Source organism: Canis lupus, chromosome 27 (assembly GCF_003254725.2).
Source record: "Canis lupus dingo isolate Sandy chromosome 27, ASM325472v2, whole genome shotgun sequence".
Lineage (NCBI taxonomy): Eukaryota > Metazoa > Chordata > Mammalia > Carnivora > Canidae > Canis > Canis lupus.
Window position 1 is genome coordinate 36,487,678 of NC_064269.1, and position 14,299 is coordinate 36,501,976.

The 14,299-nt window shown below is 35.9% G+C and overlaps 1 protein-coding gene across 7 annotated transcripts in view; it reads right to left on the reverse strand.

The window, feature by feature from the left end:
• Positions 1 to 585: 585 nt before the first annotated feature.
• LOC112665369 (C-type lectin domain family 2 member D) overlaps positions 586 to 14,299 on the reverse strand; it is a 41,019-nt gene continuing 27,305 nt past the window's right edge. For 3 of the 7 annotated variants that reach the window (XR_003140336.3, XR_003140333.3, XR_003140334.3), the window contains one exon: positions 586 to 3,000. Coding sequence is in view for 1 of the 7 variants with exons in the window: in XM_049102615.1 (XP_048958572.1) it covers positions 2,977 to 3,000; positions 6,564 to 6,718 (179 nt within the window). In the remaining 6 variants the exon portion in view is untranslated. Of the gene's footprint in view, positions 3,001 to 3,701; positions 3,763 to 5,471; positions 5,585 to 6,563; positions 6,719 to 14,299 lie in introns of all 7 variants that reach the window. The other 4 variants (XR_004809711.2, XM_049102615.1, XR_004809708.2 and 1 more) reach the window with 3 other exon arrangements.

Below are 14,299 nucleotides of genomic sequence, written 5' to 3' on the forward strand. Positions count from 1 at the left end.
CAGACCTCTTAATATTCTATCATTCTTCCTCGCTTCTCCTTAACTGCAACTTGTAACATTTTTCCCACATTACATCAAATGTACACATTAATAAAATAGTACATGTTTCCATTCATTATACTAAATAAAAATGGATTTATGTTCTTTGTGTTCAATTTTTTAAGTGAGTTTAAGTTCTTATATTTCATTCTCTGTAAACTATAATTACTTCTGTTCACACATATCAATTTGCAATAATTTTTTTAAAATTCATGTATTACCTTTAAGTTTTTCTCTTAGTGGATCTAAGACCTTAAAGTAAGTTTCCAGGGATCCCTGGGTGGCACAGCGGTTTGGAGCCTGCCTTTGGCCCAGGGCACGATCCTGGGGACCCTGGATCAAGTCCCACGTTGGGCTCCCAGTGCATGGAGCCTGCTTCTCCCTATGTCTCTGCCTCTCTCTCTCTCTCTCTCTCTCTCTGTGACTATCATAAAAAAAAAAAAAAAAGTAAGTTTCCCGTTGATGAATTCATATGTAATAATCTCTCTGCTCTAAGTCTCAATGTAGGTTCTAGGTTAAACACAAAAACAAACAACAAACCTGAACTTTAATGAAAAAAACAAAAGAGTGGTTTATTTCTCTCTATACAGATAAGTATTATCTAAACTAAGGGAAACTCTGTACAACTAGGAAAAATTATGCTGGGGAAACAATAAAACATGTTACAAATAATCTCAACAACATAACAAGTACTTATTTACTAACCATCAAGCATCAGGCACCTTGTCTCACCCACTCAGTGAAGATCATTGTCTTCCAGAGTTTACAGTACATTAATAAATACAAATAATTAAACAATGGCCAAAAAAAATAGGGTATTAAATGTTAAGATTGGTTAAGTACAGGAAATTGTGAGAATATACACCAAGTGCATATAATTTAGTCTGGAGAGGGGAATGGTTAAAGAATTATTTTCCACCAAATTTTGCACTTATTTAACTGGCCATCTGAAAAATAAGCAAGAGTTAAACAGGCGAGTAAGAAAGGGAAGAATGTCAAGTGGAGGCAAACATCTGATTAGATTCAAGGCAAGAGAAAGCATGACACATTTGAGAAACTGAAAAAGTTTAAGGTGTCTGCATTATTACAAGCATAGTGGTGGGGGAGAAATGAAGAGGAGCCAAGACACAAAGGATTGGTAGGAGAGGGTCAAAGATTGAATCAATGGAAAGCCCCTAAAGGGAATTAAGTAGTGAGCAATGTAGCCTGTTAGGAGGTTTAGACAATCACTCGTCATGATATGGAGAATGGACTTTGGCAGACAAAGCTAGAAGCACACAAAAACAACTGTTGCAGGAATCCAGGGCCATATGGTGGGTATGAAACTATGTAGATGGATTCAGAAATAATTATGTGATAAAAAAATAATTCATTCTCTTACTGAAGGCGAAAAGAAAGAAGTCAGGGTTGACTCCAGGGAGTCTGACTTGGACTAATGGTCACGTTGCTGCCATTCACTAGGCTAATGAGTTTAATTTTTAACATGTGAAGACTGAGAGGTTTTAAGATGTCCAATAGAGATATCAAGTGGGCAAACAGCTGTAATAAGGTCTGAGTTTGAAATATGGGTTTGGGAGTTATTAATATATTGATTACAATCAAACTTAGAGCATGGATGGGTTGAGCCAAGAATTGTGTATGATAGAGGATCTCCCCAAACTCTGAAGAATGTCAGTTTTGAAGAGATCAGAAGAAGAGATGCTTGAGAAAAAACTGAGGAGCAATAGCAGAAAACCTACATACAGGTTTAAGAGAGCATTGTGTCATAGATGCTGAGGTTACAGAATATTTCTGGAAGATAGGTCAATAATGAGCAACACTGCTGAGAGTTAAAATGAAAGCTAAAAAATCCTCATTGTGCTTTGCCAGAAGAAAGGCATTTGTGACATAATGAGAATACTTTAGTGAAATAGGAAAAGCAGAAACCAGATTTTAGAAGAACCTGGAGTAGGAGGTGGAAAGAGGAAAAAGCAAGAAGAAATAATTTCTAGGAAGTTTGACTTAAAAGAGGTGGGAGAAACTGGGCAGAAACTAGAAACCACATGTGGTTCAGGGAAACTTTTCTTGTGCTTTTGCATGTTTCATTGCTGAAAGAAAAGGAGGTAGAAAAAGAGAAAGGTTGGAGGAAGGAATCCCCTTGAAAAAATTAAAAGAGACACAATCCCAACTGTAGACTCAGAGATTTGATTTAGACAGACAGAGGGATACCTCTTTTTCAGAAATAGGAGAAGAGGAAAAGGAAATAAGTAAGATGCAGGTAAGTGTGTACACTTAGTATTAGAAAGTTCATGAATATATCTGATCGATTCTCTTTAAAAAATAATAGCTCCTTTGCTAATGTGAATAAGAGATGTAGGGAGAGAATTTTCCCTACATTAAAAATTTTTTTATTTATTTAGAGAGGGTGATAGAGAGGGAGGAGGGGCAGAGAGGAAGGAAGAAAAAATCCCAAGCAGACTCCTCACCCCCTATCCCGGGGGACGGCTCTATCCCATGACCCCAAGATCATGATCATGAGCCAAAACCAAGAGTCTGATCTTAAGGCACTAAGTCACCCAGTGCCCAGGGAGAGAATTATTGAGCAGACTAAGGGATAGTTTCTGTCTAAAATAGCCACCATATTGAATGGGATATAACTGTGGAAATACAGCACTAGTGACGAGCTAGGGGATGAGTTGATGAGGCTGATTACCCAGATTGATAGTGACACAAATCTACACCATTATTATCATCACCATAATATTTGTTGCCAAAATAATGTGATTCAGCAAAAACACATAAATTACAAAGTCCTTGTGAATTGTTTTTATGGGAAGGATAAACTGGGATCAGTTTAGAGGTCATCTTCAGCAATCGTGTTGACAAATCCAGGAACTCTGATTGCAACATTTCTCAGAAAACACATCCTTCTTTGTTATCACAGCACAGGAATTATCTTCAACCTGGCCCAGGACTTGAAATCTGTATGGGGAAAAAGCAACATTCAGTTCTCATTCGGCTAAAAATACAACCGTGTATATTTTGTGTTTTCTCCCTTCTTAGAAGGGATGTACTCTCCAAGCTGGAGATCTAAGCCACTGTAATTTTCAGACAAGAAATGCCTGTTAAAAAAATGACTTCTTTAATGAAGGTAGTTGCTCCAAATAGTTTCTTAACCAAAGATGGTCATTCGTAAATGGAAAAGCTGCATGGAATTAAAATAAAAATGTGATTAAGAAGTAGTAGTTTCCTGATTCCATGTGACCATACAAAAAAAAAAAAAAAAAGAGAGAGAGAGAGAGATCTTAGGGGACTATTATCTATAATGGTCTGAATGTTTGTGTTCCCCCCAAAATTCATAGGTTAAAATCCTCACCCATAAAAGTGATATGTTTGGAAGTGGGGCCTTTGGGAGGTACTTAAGTTATGAAGTGGAACTCTCATTAATTCCTTATAAAAAAGACTCCAGAGAGATTGCTAGCCCCTTCCACCATATTTACATGGTGGAAGGGATCTGTCTACAAGCCAAGAGGAGGGCCCTCACCAAAAGATGACCATGCTGACGTCTTTACCTTGGAGTCCCATTTTCCAGGACAGTGAGAGACAAATTTCTGTTGCTTGTATGCTACCCAGTCTGTGGTATTTTGTCATAGTAGCCCAAACGACTAAGAGGACAGACCTACCCTTTTAGGAGAAAATTTCATTTTATTACTCCAAAGGTTCCTGATTCAACTTTTTGAGTATCTGCAACAATGGAATAATGATACCAGCTTTATAACAGATAATATCATATTTATGATTCTAAGATTTAGAAATATCAACACATCTTAAAATATGAATGTTTTTCAAAAAACATTAGACCAATTCTCTGTAAAAGGTTAAACTACTAACCATTTCATTTTCCAGACCCAAATTCCAAGTGTCATACCTTTCAAAAATCTTCCTTCACTGTCTGCCTATAATAAGCCTCCTTACTTCTACGAGAGATCCTAAGAAAGAATGGTACATCTAGACTCTACATGTAAAATGTGGCAACAGTAACCCTAGTCAGAATGGGGGAAGGAGTGAAAGAATGAGCAATAGAGGAAGAAGATTTCTCCACTTTTAAACGTTTTAAACTCACATAGAGACCTCAGCAAGGGAATTTTTACTCATTTGTTTATGTATGGGGATACCCAAATCCTTTATCCATTACACAAAAGAAGGAAAAATCCCCTAAGTTCTATTTTTCCGTGATATTTTAAGCCAACTTTCTTTTCTTAAACTAAGCTATAAGGCATCTAAAAAATCAGAAAAAGAAAACCCTCAATTTTAAAAACAAGATTGGCAAATTAATAATTTTAAGCAAATTTGCAAGTGGGTTGACAGAGTATCACTTTAAAAACATAATGCTACATTTCTATTAGAAATAATCAAAGGTAATTTTTTTTAAATATTTTATTTAATTATTCATGAGAAATACAGAGAGAGAGAGAGGCAGAGACAGAGGTGGAGGGAGAAGCAGGCTCCCTGCAGGGAGCCCAATATGGGACTTGATCCCAGAACCCTGGGATCACAACCTGAGCCAAAGGCAGATGCTCAACCACTGAGCAACCCAGGAGTCCCTCAAAAGTAAATCTTAAAAGTTAATTTATTGTGCGATGTACAGAGAGTATGGCATGGGTGGGTATATGGAGTGTAAATTTTAACAAGAAATATTGTAAATAGTCTCTGTGTAAGAATATTCATTTTAGGGTGACTTTTTCTGTTTCAGAGCATTTTTTTCCCTACCCTCAGTCTGGTGGGCCTGTTTTATCCCTCCAGAGCATCTATCTCTCCAGAGCCTTCCTAAATCCCCTTAACTTCACATCTCTTTGAGAGACACAACAAAATTTCATATTTTCAAGAAGTATAATTAACTTTTGATGCTGAGGGTAGAAAGTTTCACCCTGGGCTCCCAGGAGCTTCTGCTTGCATTTTGGGGATTAGTGCCTAACCCCAAAAGATTTTAGAACTCTCTACCCATGGCATTTAAGTAGAAATGAATGAAGTGCATAAAAGTAGATACACATATTGTTGATTAAGGTGATAGTATTCAAAAAGAGTCAAATGCTATTTGTTGTATTATGTATGACATATGCCTTAATATTTCCCAATAATTGAAGTCTTCCTACTAATCAAAATAAGGATTGTTTGGTAAACTTTCAAGAAATACTTCAAAGGAAATGAAATTTAGAGAATTTTACATTAGCTACACTTTCCCATTTCTATCTCTAGCATTATAGATAAACTCAGAGCTCAAATAAGAAAACAAATTAGCATTGGAGACTTGATTTCTCTAAGGCAAATTTCCTAATCATTCACACATTAACAAGATCAAAGTCTTCAGTCTATGGAACCATTTGGTTATCTGGAGTTTCAGACAACCCCCAGGAGGGATTGGCTGCTGAAAGACTCAAATGCTAAATACTCACAACTGTAAATTTAATAGGGTGCCATCCAGCCAGGTCTATGTCTTTTGTGGGTGTGTGATGTTCAATCCAATCCAAAAGTAAATTCCATCCTGTATATTACTCTATATGATATCCTATGAAAGAGGATCCAGAGGAAACGGAGTTAAACCTATTGAAATAGCCTCCTCTGATTTTGTCCAGACTTATCTCCCTATCCAAGAAAACCTTAAGAAGCTTGAAGAAGTTTCCTATAAATTTAGGGAAGGAAACTGTATAGGAAAGTTTTCAAAACACATGACTCATATATATTATGTGCAGGCATGTGATGGTTACTGGAATTGATGGGGATGATGATGTGAACAGCAACTGCTGAAGGAGCTCAAAAAGGATGTGAAGGCAAAGCTAGGGATGAATAGATCTTCTTGAAGGAGCAAGAACTATTCAGATTGCTGTTGCCAACGTGCAGTCTTGAGAAAACTGATGCCTATGGTAAAAGTACCCACAAGTAAAGCTACAGAGCCCATCATCCCTACCCAAGATGCTAGGGCTATTGCCAGATACTGATAATGTTCAAAGAGCTCTTATCTTTCCTCCCAAGAGGTAATGTGGAAAGACAGCACTGATATTCCAGTTTTGCCATTCATATGCTGAGTGAAATTTTACAATCTGTCCGGTTCTGCAGATTCTTCATATGGAAATAGGGAAAATACTGCCTATCTCATAAAGTTATTGTGAGCACTAAGTTTTATAGCATTGTAGCATGCCTACTACCGTGTCTGGCACCTACTATGAATTCAATAAATGCCATAATTATTAGCACTATAATTCTTTTATTAAAAAAAAACAAAAAAAAACCTACTTTGGAGCACCTGGGTAATTCAGTCCCTTAAGCGTCTGCCTTCAGCTCAGGTCATGATCCCAGGGTCCTGGGATTGAGTCCTGTGTTGGGCTCCCTGATCAGGGGAGAATCTGCTTCTCCCTTTGCCCTTCCCCTTGCTCATACTCTCTCTCTCTCTTTCTCAAATAAATAAAAATTAAATCTTTTTTTTTAAATAACCTACATATTTCTCTCAGTTTTAGAAGGTATAATTTTTGTGGTGAGTTAGTTCTTACCAGTTCAGCCTTGTCTTGAATCATCAAGAGATGTGATTTCATTATTAAACAGGATTTTTGGCTATTTGTCCATGATTTAAAGGTTTTTAAAAAATGATACCATTTCCCCTTTTTCTGCAGCCAGTTATTAGGCCATAAGTTTAGCCTTGGTTTTACTGAAATGGAAAAAATAGGGAGAAATAGAAGAGCAAGGTTTGAATATCAAAAAAATGCACTCATTTTGTAAACTTTTCCCTTAAAAGTAAAGATTTTGCCCCACTTTTAATTAAAGAAGTTCTTGGGCAGCCCTGGTGGCTCAGCAGTTTAGTGCTGCCTTCAGCCCAGGGCGTGATCCTGGAGACCCGGGATCGAGTCCTACATCAGGCTCCGTGCATGGAGCCAGCTTCTCCCTTGGCCTGTGTCTCTGCCTCTCTCTCTCTCTCTCTCTCGCTCTCTGTCACTCATGAATAAATAAATAAAATATTTTTTAAAAAAGAAAAGGAGTTCTTTTTGGTATTTTAATGTATTTTAATGCACATGAACATATGAAATATTTTTCCTTACATGAAATGAATGAGGTATATAAAAGTATTAATTTCATATTCCTCATTTTGTACATAAAGTTACTAAAGTTAAGGCTAAGTACACTTAAATATACTTAAGTATAAAGTGGGAGACTGATGTAAAGGTGAAAGAACTTACTCAAAGCTATAACTATTACAGCCAAAATAGTAAACCATAGGTCATACAGAAACAAAGTAAAACAAAGAGTCTAAAAGGCATCAGGAGAAACCTGCTGTGGAAAAAAAATACATATATATTCTTTTCAGAGCCCCTGGTTGGTGCAAAAATATATATATATTTCATGATATGCTTTATCAGTAACTTTGTAAAACAAATTGTTCACCACAACCCCAATATCCTCAATGACCACCAGATGTATCTCTCTGAAAAAGGAAAAACTGGAAAAATAGACACTAACATTAAGCTATATTCAAAAATAGATACAAAGGTTTTAAGTGAATCTTATATTTTAAGCTGAGTGGTAGGTACATAAGTATTGATTGCATTCTATTTAACTTTTTGTATATCTTGGATATTGCGTATTTTTGAAATATCCACAAAATTGAGTACAAACTTGTCTGATATGTTAAACGAGATGAACATGAAAATGTAAACTATAAAATACTCTGTATAAAAGTTAGTTCTCACCCGTAGAGCTTTTTGAGAGATAGTATGAGGAATCATGTTACTTGGGGGAAAACATCACATACTAAGTTGCTATTTTGAATCAGCAAAGTAACCCAATTTGCACAACACTCTTCCCAGAGCATTTTATTTTATAAGTAATAACAACATGGACATTGAAATAGTATGTTAGTGAACTAGGTTTAACCTGCACTGGCTAGGAAAAATACCTCAACACACACTTCAAGACCAAAACTGGGGACAAATTTTAGTTCTGCTGAAATTTAGTATTGTAAATTATTGACAGAAATAAATGAATTTAAGTTCTTCTGCTTATTTAGAGGTTTACTGTGACATGCCTTTTGCTATGGTAGCATTTGGCCTCTAAAATAAAACATTAATTATTCACTTCACTCTTTGTTGGCCTGCAAGTCACATACCAGAGCAATAAAGAAGCCCAGGCTCTTGTCAGTGTGGTAAAATGGAAAGAAATTTCCATTGGAAAGTATAATTATTTAGAATGTGGAGATTATTATTGATATGACAAGGAAAAAAATGATGAAAACAGCAAACAATTTTTGAGTGCTTTAATGCTAGGACCCCTATGGTAAAAAGGCTTCCAAGTGGTCTAGAGAAACCTAGAAGGTAATTAATGTACAGGGAGTAATATAGAATGGCCATAGCAGAGAAGCACTGAGTTGACCTATTACAGAAATGCAATATAAAGACTAAAGTCTGAAGGGAAAAGTGCCTACAAAAGCATTCACATTAGTTATATTTTTCATAGTATTTTCCATCACTCTCTATGATCATCAATGTTTAATTAGAATGTACTTATTATTTATCCAAACTTAATCTGAGGTTTAGAAATATATTTTGGCATACTTCGTAGTATCTAAACAATGCAAAACTTTATAGTTTTTGGTAGATTGTTTTTACTTAGAAAATAGTTGTAACGTGGGAGAAAAGGTTAATTTTCTTATTCTACAATAAGCACTGATAAACACTCAGGCACCTGGGTGGCTCAGTCAGTTAGGCACCTGCCTTTGGCTCAGGTCATGATCTCAGGATGTCAGGCTCTCTGCTCATCAGGGAACCTGCTTCTTCCTCTCCCTCTGCTACTCCCCCTGCTTATGCTCCCTCTCTCTCTCTCTCTTTCTTTCTCTGTCAAATAAATAAAATCTTTTTAAAAAATAATAAAAAATAAATGCTTATTTTTTTTAAAAAGAACAAAAACCAGTTTAGAGTAAAAATGTAAATATCCAGTGTATGTGACTTTATTTTTAATTTGTGTATTATATAAGAAATTTAACTAAATACAACTATGTGTATTTTTGTCAGATTATATCAGTCTTATAGTCTGAACTGTGTGTGTGTGTCTGTGTGTCTGTGTATCTGTGTGTCTGTGTCTGTGTCTGTGTTAGAAAGGTTCCGAGGGTAAGAAGTTGCAGGTAAAGATAAATATTCAAAAGAGGTGGATTGGATCAGCAATGAACAAAGACTTGAGGTTGAGAGAGTATGTTGCATTTTATTATCATATGGAGGTTTGTTTTGCTGGAGGCTGGAGTGCAAAAGGGAGAGTTGCATTGTGAGAAATGAGACTTGGCATAAGGTTTATCCTGAGGTGGTTGCTTTTAAGGAACTGCAGACACTGAAAGTCTAAAAACCTAGTAGAAATTATCCTTTTGTAAGAGATATTTATATTTACATTTACAAGGGAAATCTCCATTAGCAAGTGTGTCCTTCCATTCTGTGCCAGGAAGAAGAGGATGACCAAAATCTCTAGAAACTTTTCAAAGGAGAAGGCATGGATTTAACTTTTCACAACCATATACTTGTTGACTGGGCTTTGCCTGAAAACCTCCTGTAACTGGTGAAGGGAGGAAAAAATTTACCTTGTCTAAGGCTTCTCCCAGATGGACTAAGAATTATATTCACATGAGACAGCCTTCAGAGCAAAACCCAGAGTTTCATTACATGTGCATGGAGGCTCAATAATGAAATGGAGACCCAAACAAATGACCACAGGCAGTTTCAATACATCTTAGACAGAGAGATGATTAGTTTGTGAGGAAATGACCAGATGCAGAAAACAGGTTCGGAAGCTTTAATTACCAAGGAATTCTGAAGAATTTGGGCTAAGGTTGTGTATTAGAAAAAAAGGAACAAAGTTTGTTTATTTGTTTGTTTATTGGCTTTAAAGTTTCCAATCTCTTGTGATAAGTATGTGTTTTTACTTCTCTGTATGAGGAGCATACCTTTCATATAAGAGATTTGCTTCCTACTGTGAGGGTGATAGAAGAGAGGGATGGAGTGTCTCCACACCTACAATTTCCCAAGTAGCTTCAATTCAAAATCATTTATATGCCATTGTGGTACATTTGGGCCAGCCTGCCCTTGGCGCCTACACCTGCTCCCCTGCCCCAACATTTTCTTTTGTCTTCAGCTGGAGATGGCATATAAGATGGTGGCTTGTGCCTTTTTGGGGAATTACTCAATTTTCCTGGGTATCTTACATGTACACAGAGAATGTAAATGTTATAAAACTTCAGTTTTTCTCCTGTTGATCTGTCATTTATTACAAAGGGATCTCACCAAAAATGTAGAAAAGTAAAGGGGAAAGGATTTTTCCTCCCTGGCCACTGATTTGCATTTTAGAGAGATCTTACTGGCTACAGTATGGAAACAAATAGAAATCTAGGTGATGATAAATTAATAATTAGTAATCACCTTCTTTGTGAGACATACTGATCTCCAAATGCCTTACAATTGGATCTTTCCACATTAATTTCTAAAGGATGATCTAAAACACCTTAATCACATATAACAAATGAAATTACAAACAGCAATCAACGGAGTATAGAAATGGGATCTGCAAGGATAAAAATAGGTACATAAAGCTGGAATTGTAGAGTAAAAGGCAATGACATCCACCCATTTGAAGCCAATGCATTTCCCAGTTTTCCACCAAATCACCTCCAACAACAGAGGACAATAAACTTGTTTCTCAGGGACTTAGGCACAATTTCCTGAAAAGCTGATTTCTCTTGAAGTTCTTATGCAGCTGCTAACATCCTAATCCTTAATATATTTGTGAGTTTGATTAAATATGATACCATCTACCATCTACATTACTTCCCATCAAATAAAGTTATTACAAAAATATTAACTCTATTGCTATCGAGTAACCATTATATCATCCTTAACCATACCTCCTTATTTGTAACTTACCTTTAGAGATACTATACTCATGTTTAGCTCAAGATGCTGCTCTAGACCCCCATCAGGAAAGTTTTACCAGTTTAAACTGCATGTGGCAGTGCCATTTGACTTTATCTTTATTACCTCATACATTAATCATGAGATTGTTAAGGGTAGTGACTTTTTCTTAAATTCCTTGCCATCTCAGTAAACCAATTACTTTGTATTGGCCTAGAAGCCTCCTCTGAGCTTCTCTTATTTGACTAAAAATAGAAGCTTCTGAGGTATGAGACTGTAATAAATTCCTCTTTTAAGTCATTTACTCTCAGGAAAAAAAAATAAATGAATAAATAAAAAACAACTACAAATCGACTATGAACTCTACCATAAAGGCCTTTTCTAGAGAAATTTTGTAACTTTGGGGAAGGAAAGACTACTTACACCTCTGTATGCAAACACTATTACTAATTTTGTCATCTCCAGTTTCTTCTTCTGAAAAAGCCATTTGTCTTTCCTAAAAAAAAAGTATTTGTTTTTCCCAGAGAAGCCACTCCCCGTCACCTTTCTCCTAGGAAGCTGGGTATATAAACCTTTAACTGTAACCATCTAGAGCTAGCTACTTCTTTTGTTACCTCTCCTATGAATGCGAATAAATCTTTTCTTCCTGTTAATTGGTCTGTTGACAGTTTAATTCACAGTCTCCCTGGTACTAAACTTAAGAGGGTAAAGGAAGTTTTTGCTCCTCTACAATGCAGTGAAATATAACCACTTACTTGTGAAGTTTGTATTGTCCTGCTGTTTCCTGGGAGAAATATTCATACAATCACAATCTTTGGTTCCATTCTCACTACTTAGGCGACTTACTAACAAATGAAGAGAATTAGTAACACTAATTAAATTTCTACAAATATAAGCTTGTGCCTTTTAATTATCTGTTAAAATAAAACTACAAATGATTGCAGACACTGGTGGCTGAGAAATCTCTCTATAGCATTTCAACTCTATAATTTGGCAAAGCCTGAATGAACCTAGAGACTCGAGAGATTTCCACTTACAAAAAAGTAAGTAGAATCAAACAATAAAAAAATATCTAAGTAAAATTAAAAATATATTGAAATTTTTATCTGTTTCATAGGATAGAATGCTATGTGATCTTGAATGGGTTACACAGCTTTTCTGTTTCTCAGTCTACTCTCAGTCTATAAAAGTAGGAAAAGCTTAACAAACTTAGTTGTCTTGAGGCTAAAAAATAATTTATGTAAAATGCTTATCACAATTCCTAACACATAGGAGGTCACAACAAGGGTGCCTGGGTGGCTCAGTCAGTTAAGTGTCTGACTCTAGATTTCAGCTCAGGTCACAATCTCAGGGTTGTGAAATCAAGCCCTGAATAGGGCTCTATGGGGAGTATGGAGCCTGCTTAAGATTCTCTCTCCCTCTCCCTCTGACCCTGCCCACCTCTAAATAAGAAAAAAGAAAAAAAGAAGGTCACAACAAGTAGAAACAATAACAGATATAGTTACCCATAACTTTTCTTGAAGTAGAGCTCATTTGGGGAATAATTCAAGTGACTTTTTCTTAAATTCCTTGCCATCTCTTATATGAATATATCACAATTTCTTTAACCAATTCACTTGTTGTTGGACATTTGGCTTATTTCCAGTTTGAGCTGTCAGTCAGAATAAAGTTGCTATGAACATTGGCATATAAATCTCTGTGTGAATATATGCTTTCAATATTCCTGAATAAAAACCCAAGAGTGGAATGGGCTCAGTCATATGAAATGTGTATGTTACATTTTTTAAAATAACTTTATTGAGATAGGATTTACATACCATAAAGTTCATCAGCTTAAAATGTATGATTCAATGTTTTCTAGCATACTTACAGGGTTACGCAACCAAACATAAAACCTTGTAGCCATTAGCAGTCACTCATGCCCCCTCTCCACCTGAGTCCTTACCTACCCCAAACCCCAAGAAACCACTAATCTACTTACTATCTCTACAGATCTGTTTTTTCTAGATATATTACATAATGTCATATAATATGTGGCCTTTGTCACGTAGCACAATGTTTGCCTTTTTAAGAAATAGCCAGACTGTTTTCCAAAGAGGTTGTACCATTTTCTGTTCCCCCAGCAGTATCATACGAGTTCCAATAGCTGTGTCCCTTGCCAAAACTTAGTATGATCAAACTTTTTGATTCTGTGCAACACAAGTGTCCTGGTCTCTAATTTTAATTTTCATTTCCTTAATAACTAATGATAAGCATCTTTTCATGTGATTACTTATCATCCATGTATCTTTTTTTGTGAAGTGTCCATTCAAATTCCTTTTTTAATTTCTTGTTTTACGATCACCGAGTTTTGAGTGATATATATATATATATATATATATATATATATATATATATATATAATATATTTTTCTCTTCAAGACCTTTAGGATATATGTGATTTGCAAAAATGTTTTTCCTAATCAGTGGCCTGTCTTTCCATTTCTTTAAAAGCTTCTTTCAGGGGCACCTGGGTGGCTCAGTGGTTGAGCCTCTGCCTTTGGCTCAGGGCGTGATCCCAGAGTCCTGGGATGGAGTTCCGCATCAGGATCCCAATAGGAAGCCTGCTTCTCCCTATGCCTATGTCTCTGCCTCTCTTTCTGTGTCTCTCATGAATAAATAAATGAAATCTTTAAAAAAAAATAACGTGCTAAAAAAAAAAAAAGAAAGAGAGAGAGAACATCTTTCAAAGACCTGTTCTTAATTTTGGTGAAGTCCAATTCATATGTATTTTTTTATTATATGTATATTGCATTTGGGGTTGTATCTTAAAAAAATCTTTACTTACCTCAAGCTTAAAAGATTTTTCCTCTGCTTTCTTCTAGAACTAGTATAGTTTAAGACTTTATGTTAGATCTATGACCCATTACAGATTATAATTTAGAGATAATTGACTTGGCTAATATTTGTATATTATGTGAATTATAGATTTAAGTTCATTATTTTTGTATATTGATCTTTTATCCCAAAACCTTGCAAACTCATTTGTTGATTGTAGTAACGTTTTTTTTAAATTTTCTCTAGTATTCTCTACAAATCACCTGCAAATTCTGCATTTCCAGTTTGGGTACTTTTTATCCTATTTTCTTTTTTTTTTTAAAGATTTTATTTATTTATTCATGAGAATACACAGAGAAGAGAGAGAAAGAGGCAGAGACACAGGCAGAGGGAGAAGCAGGCTTCAGGCAGGAAGCCTGACGTGGGACTGGATCCTGCGTCTCCAGGATCACACCCTGGGCTGCAGGCGGCGCTAAACTGCTGAGCCACCGGGGCTGCCCTATCCTATTTTCTTGATTTACTATAGATTTTCT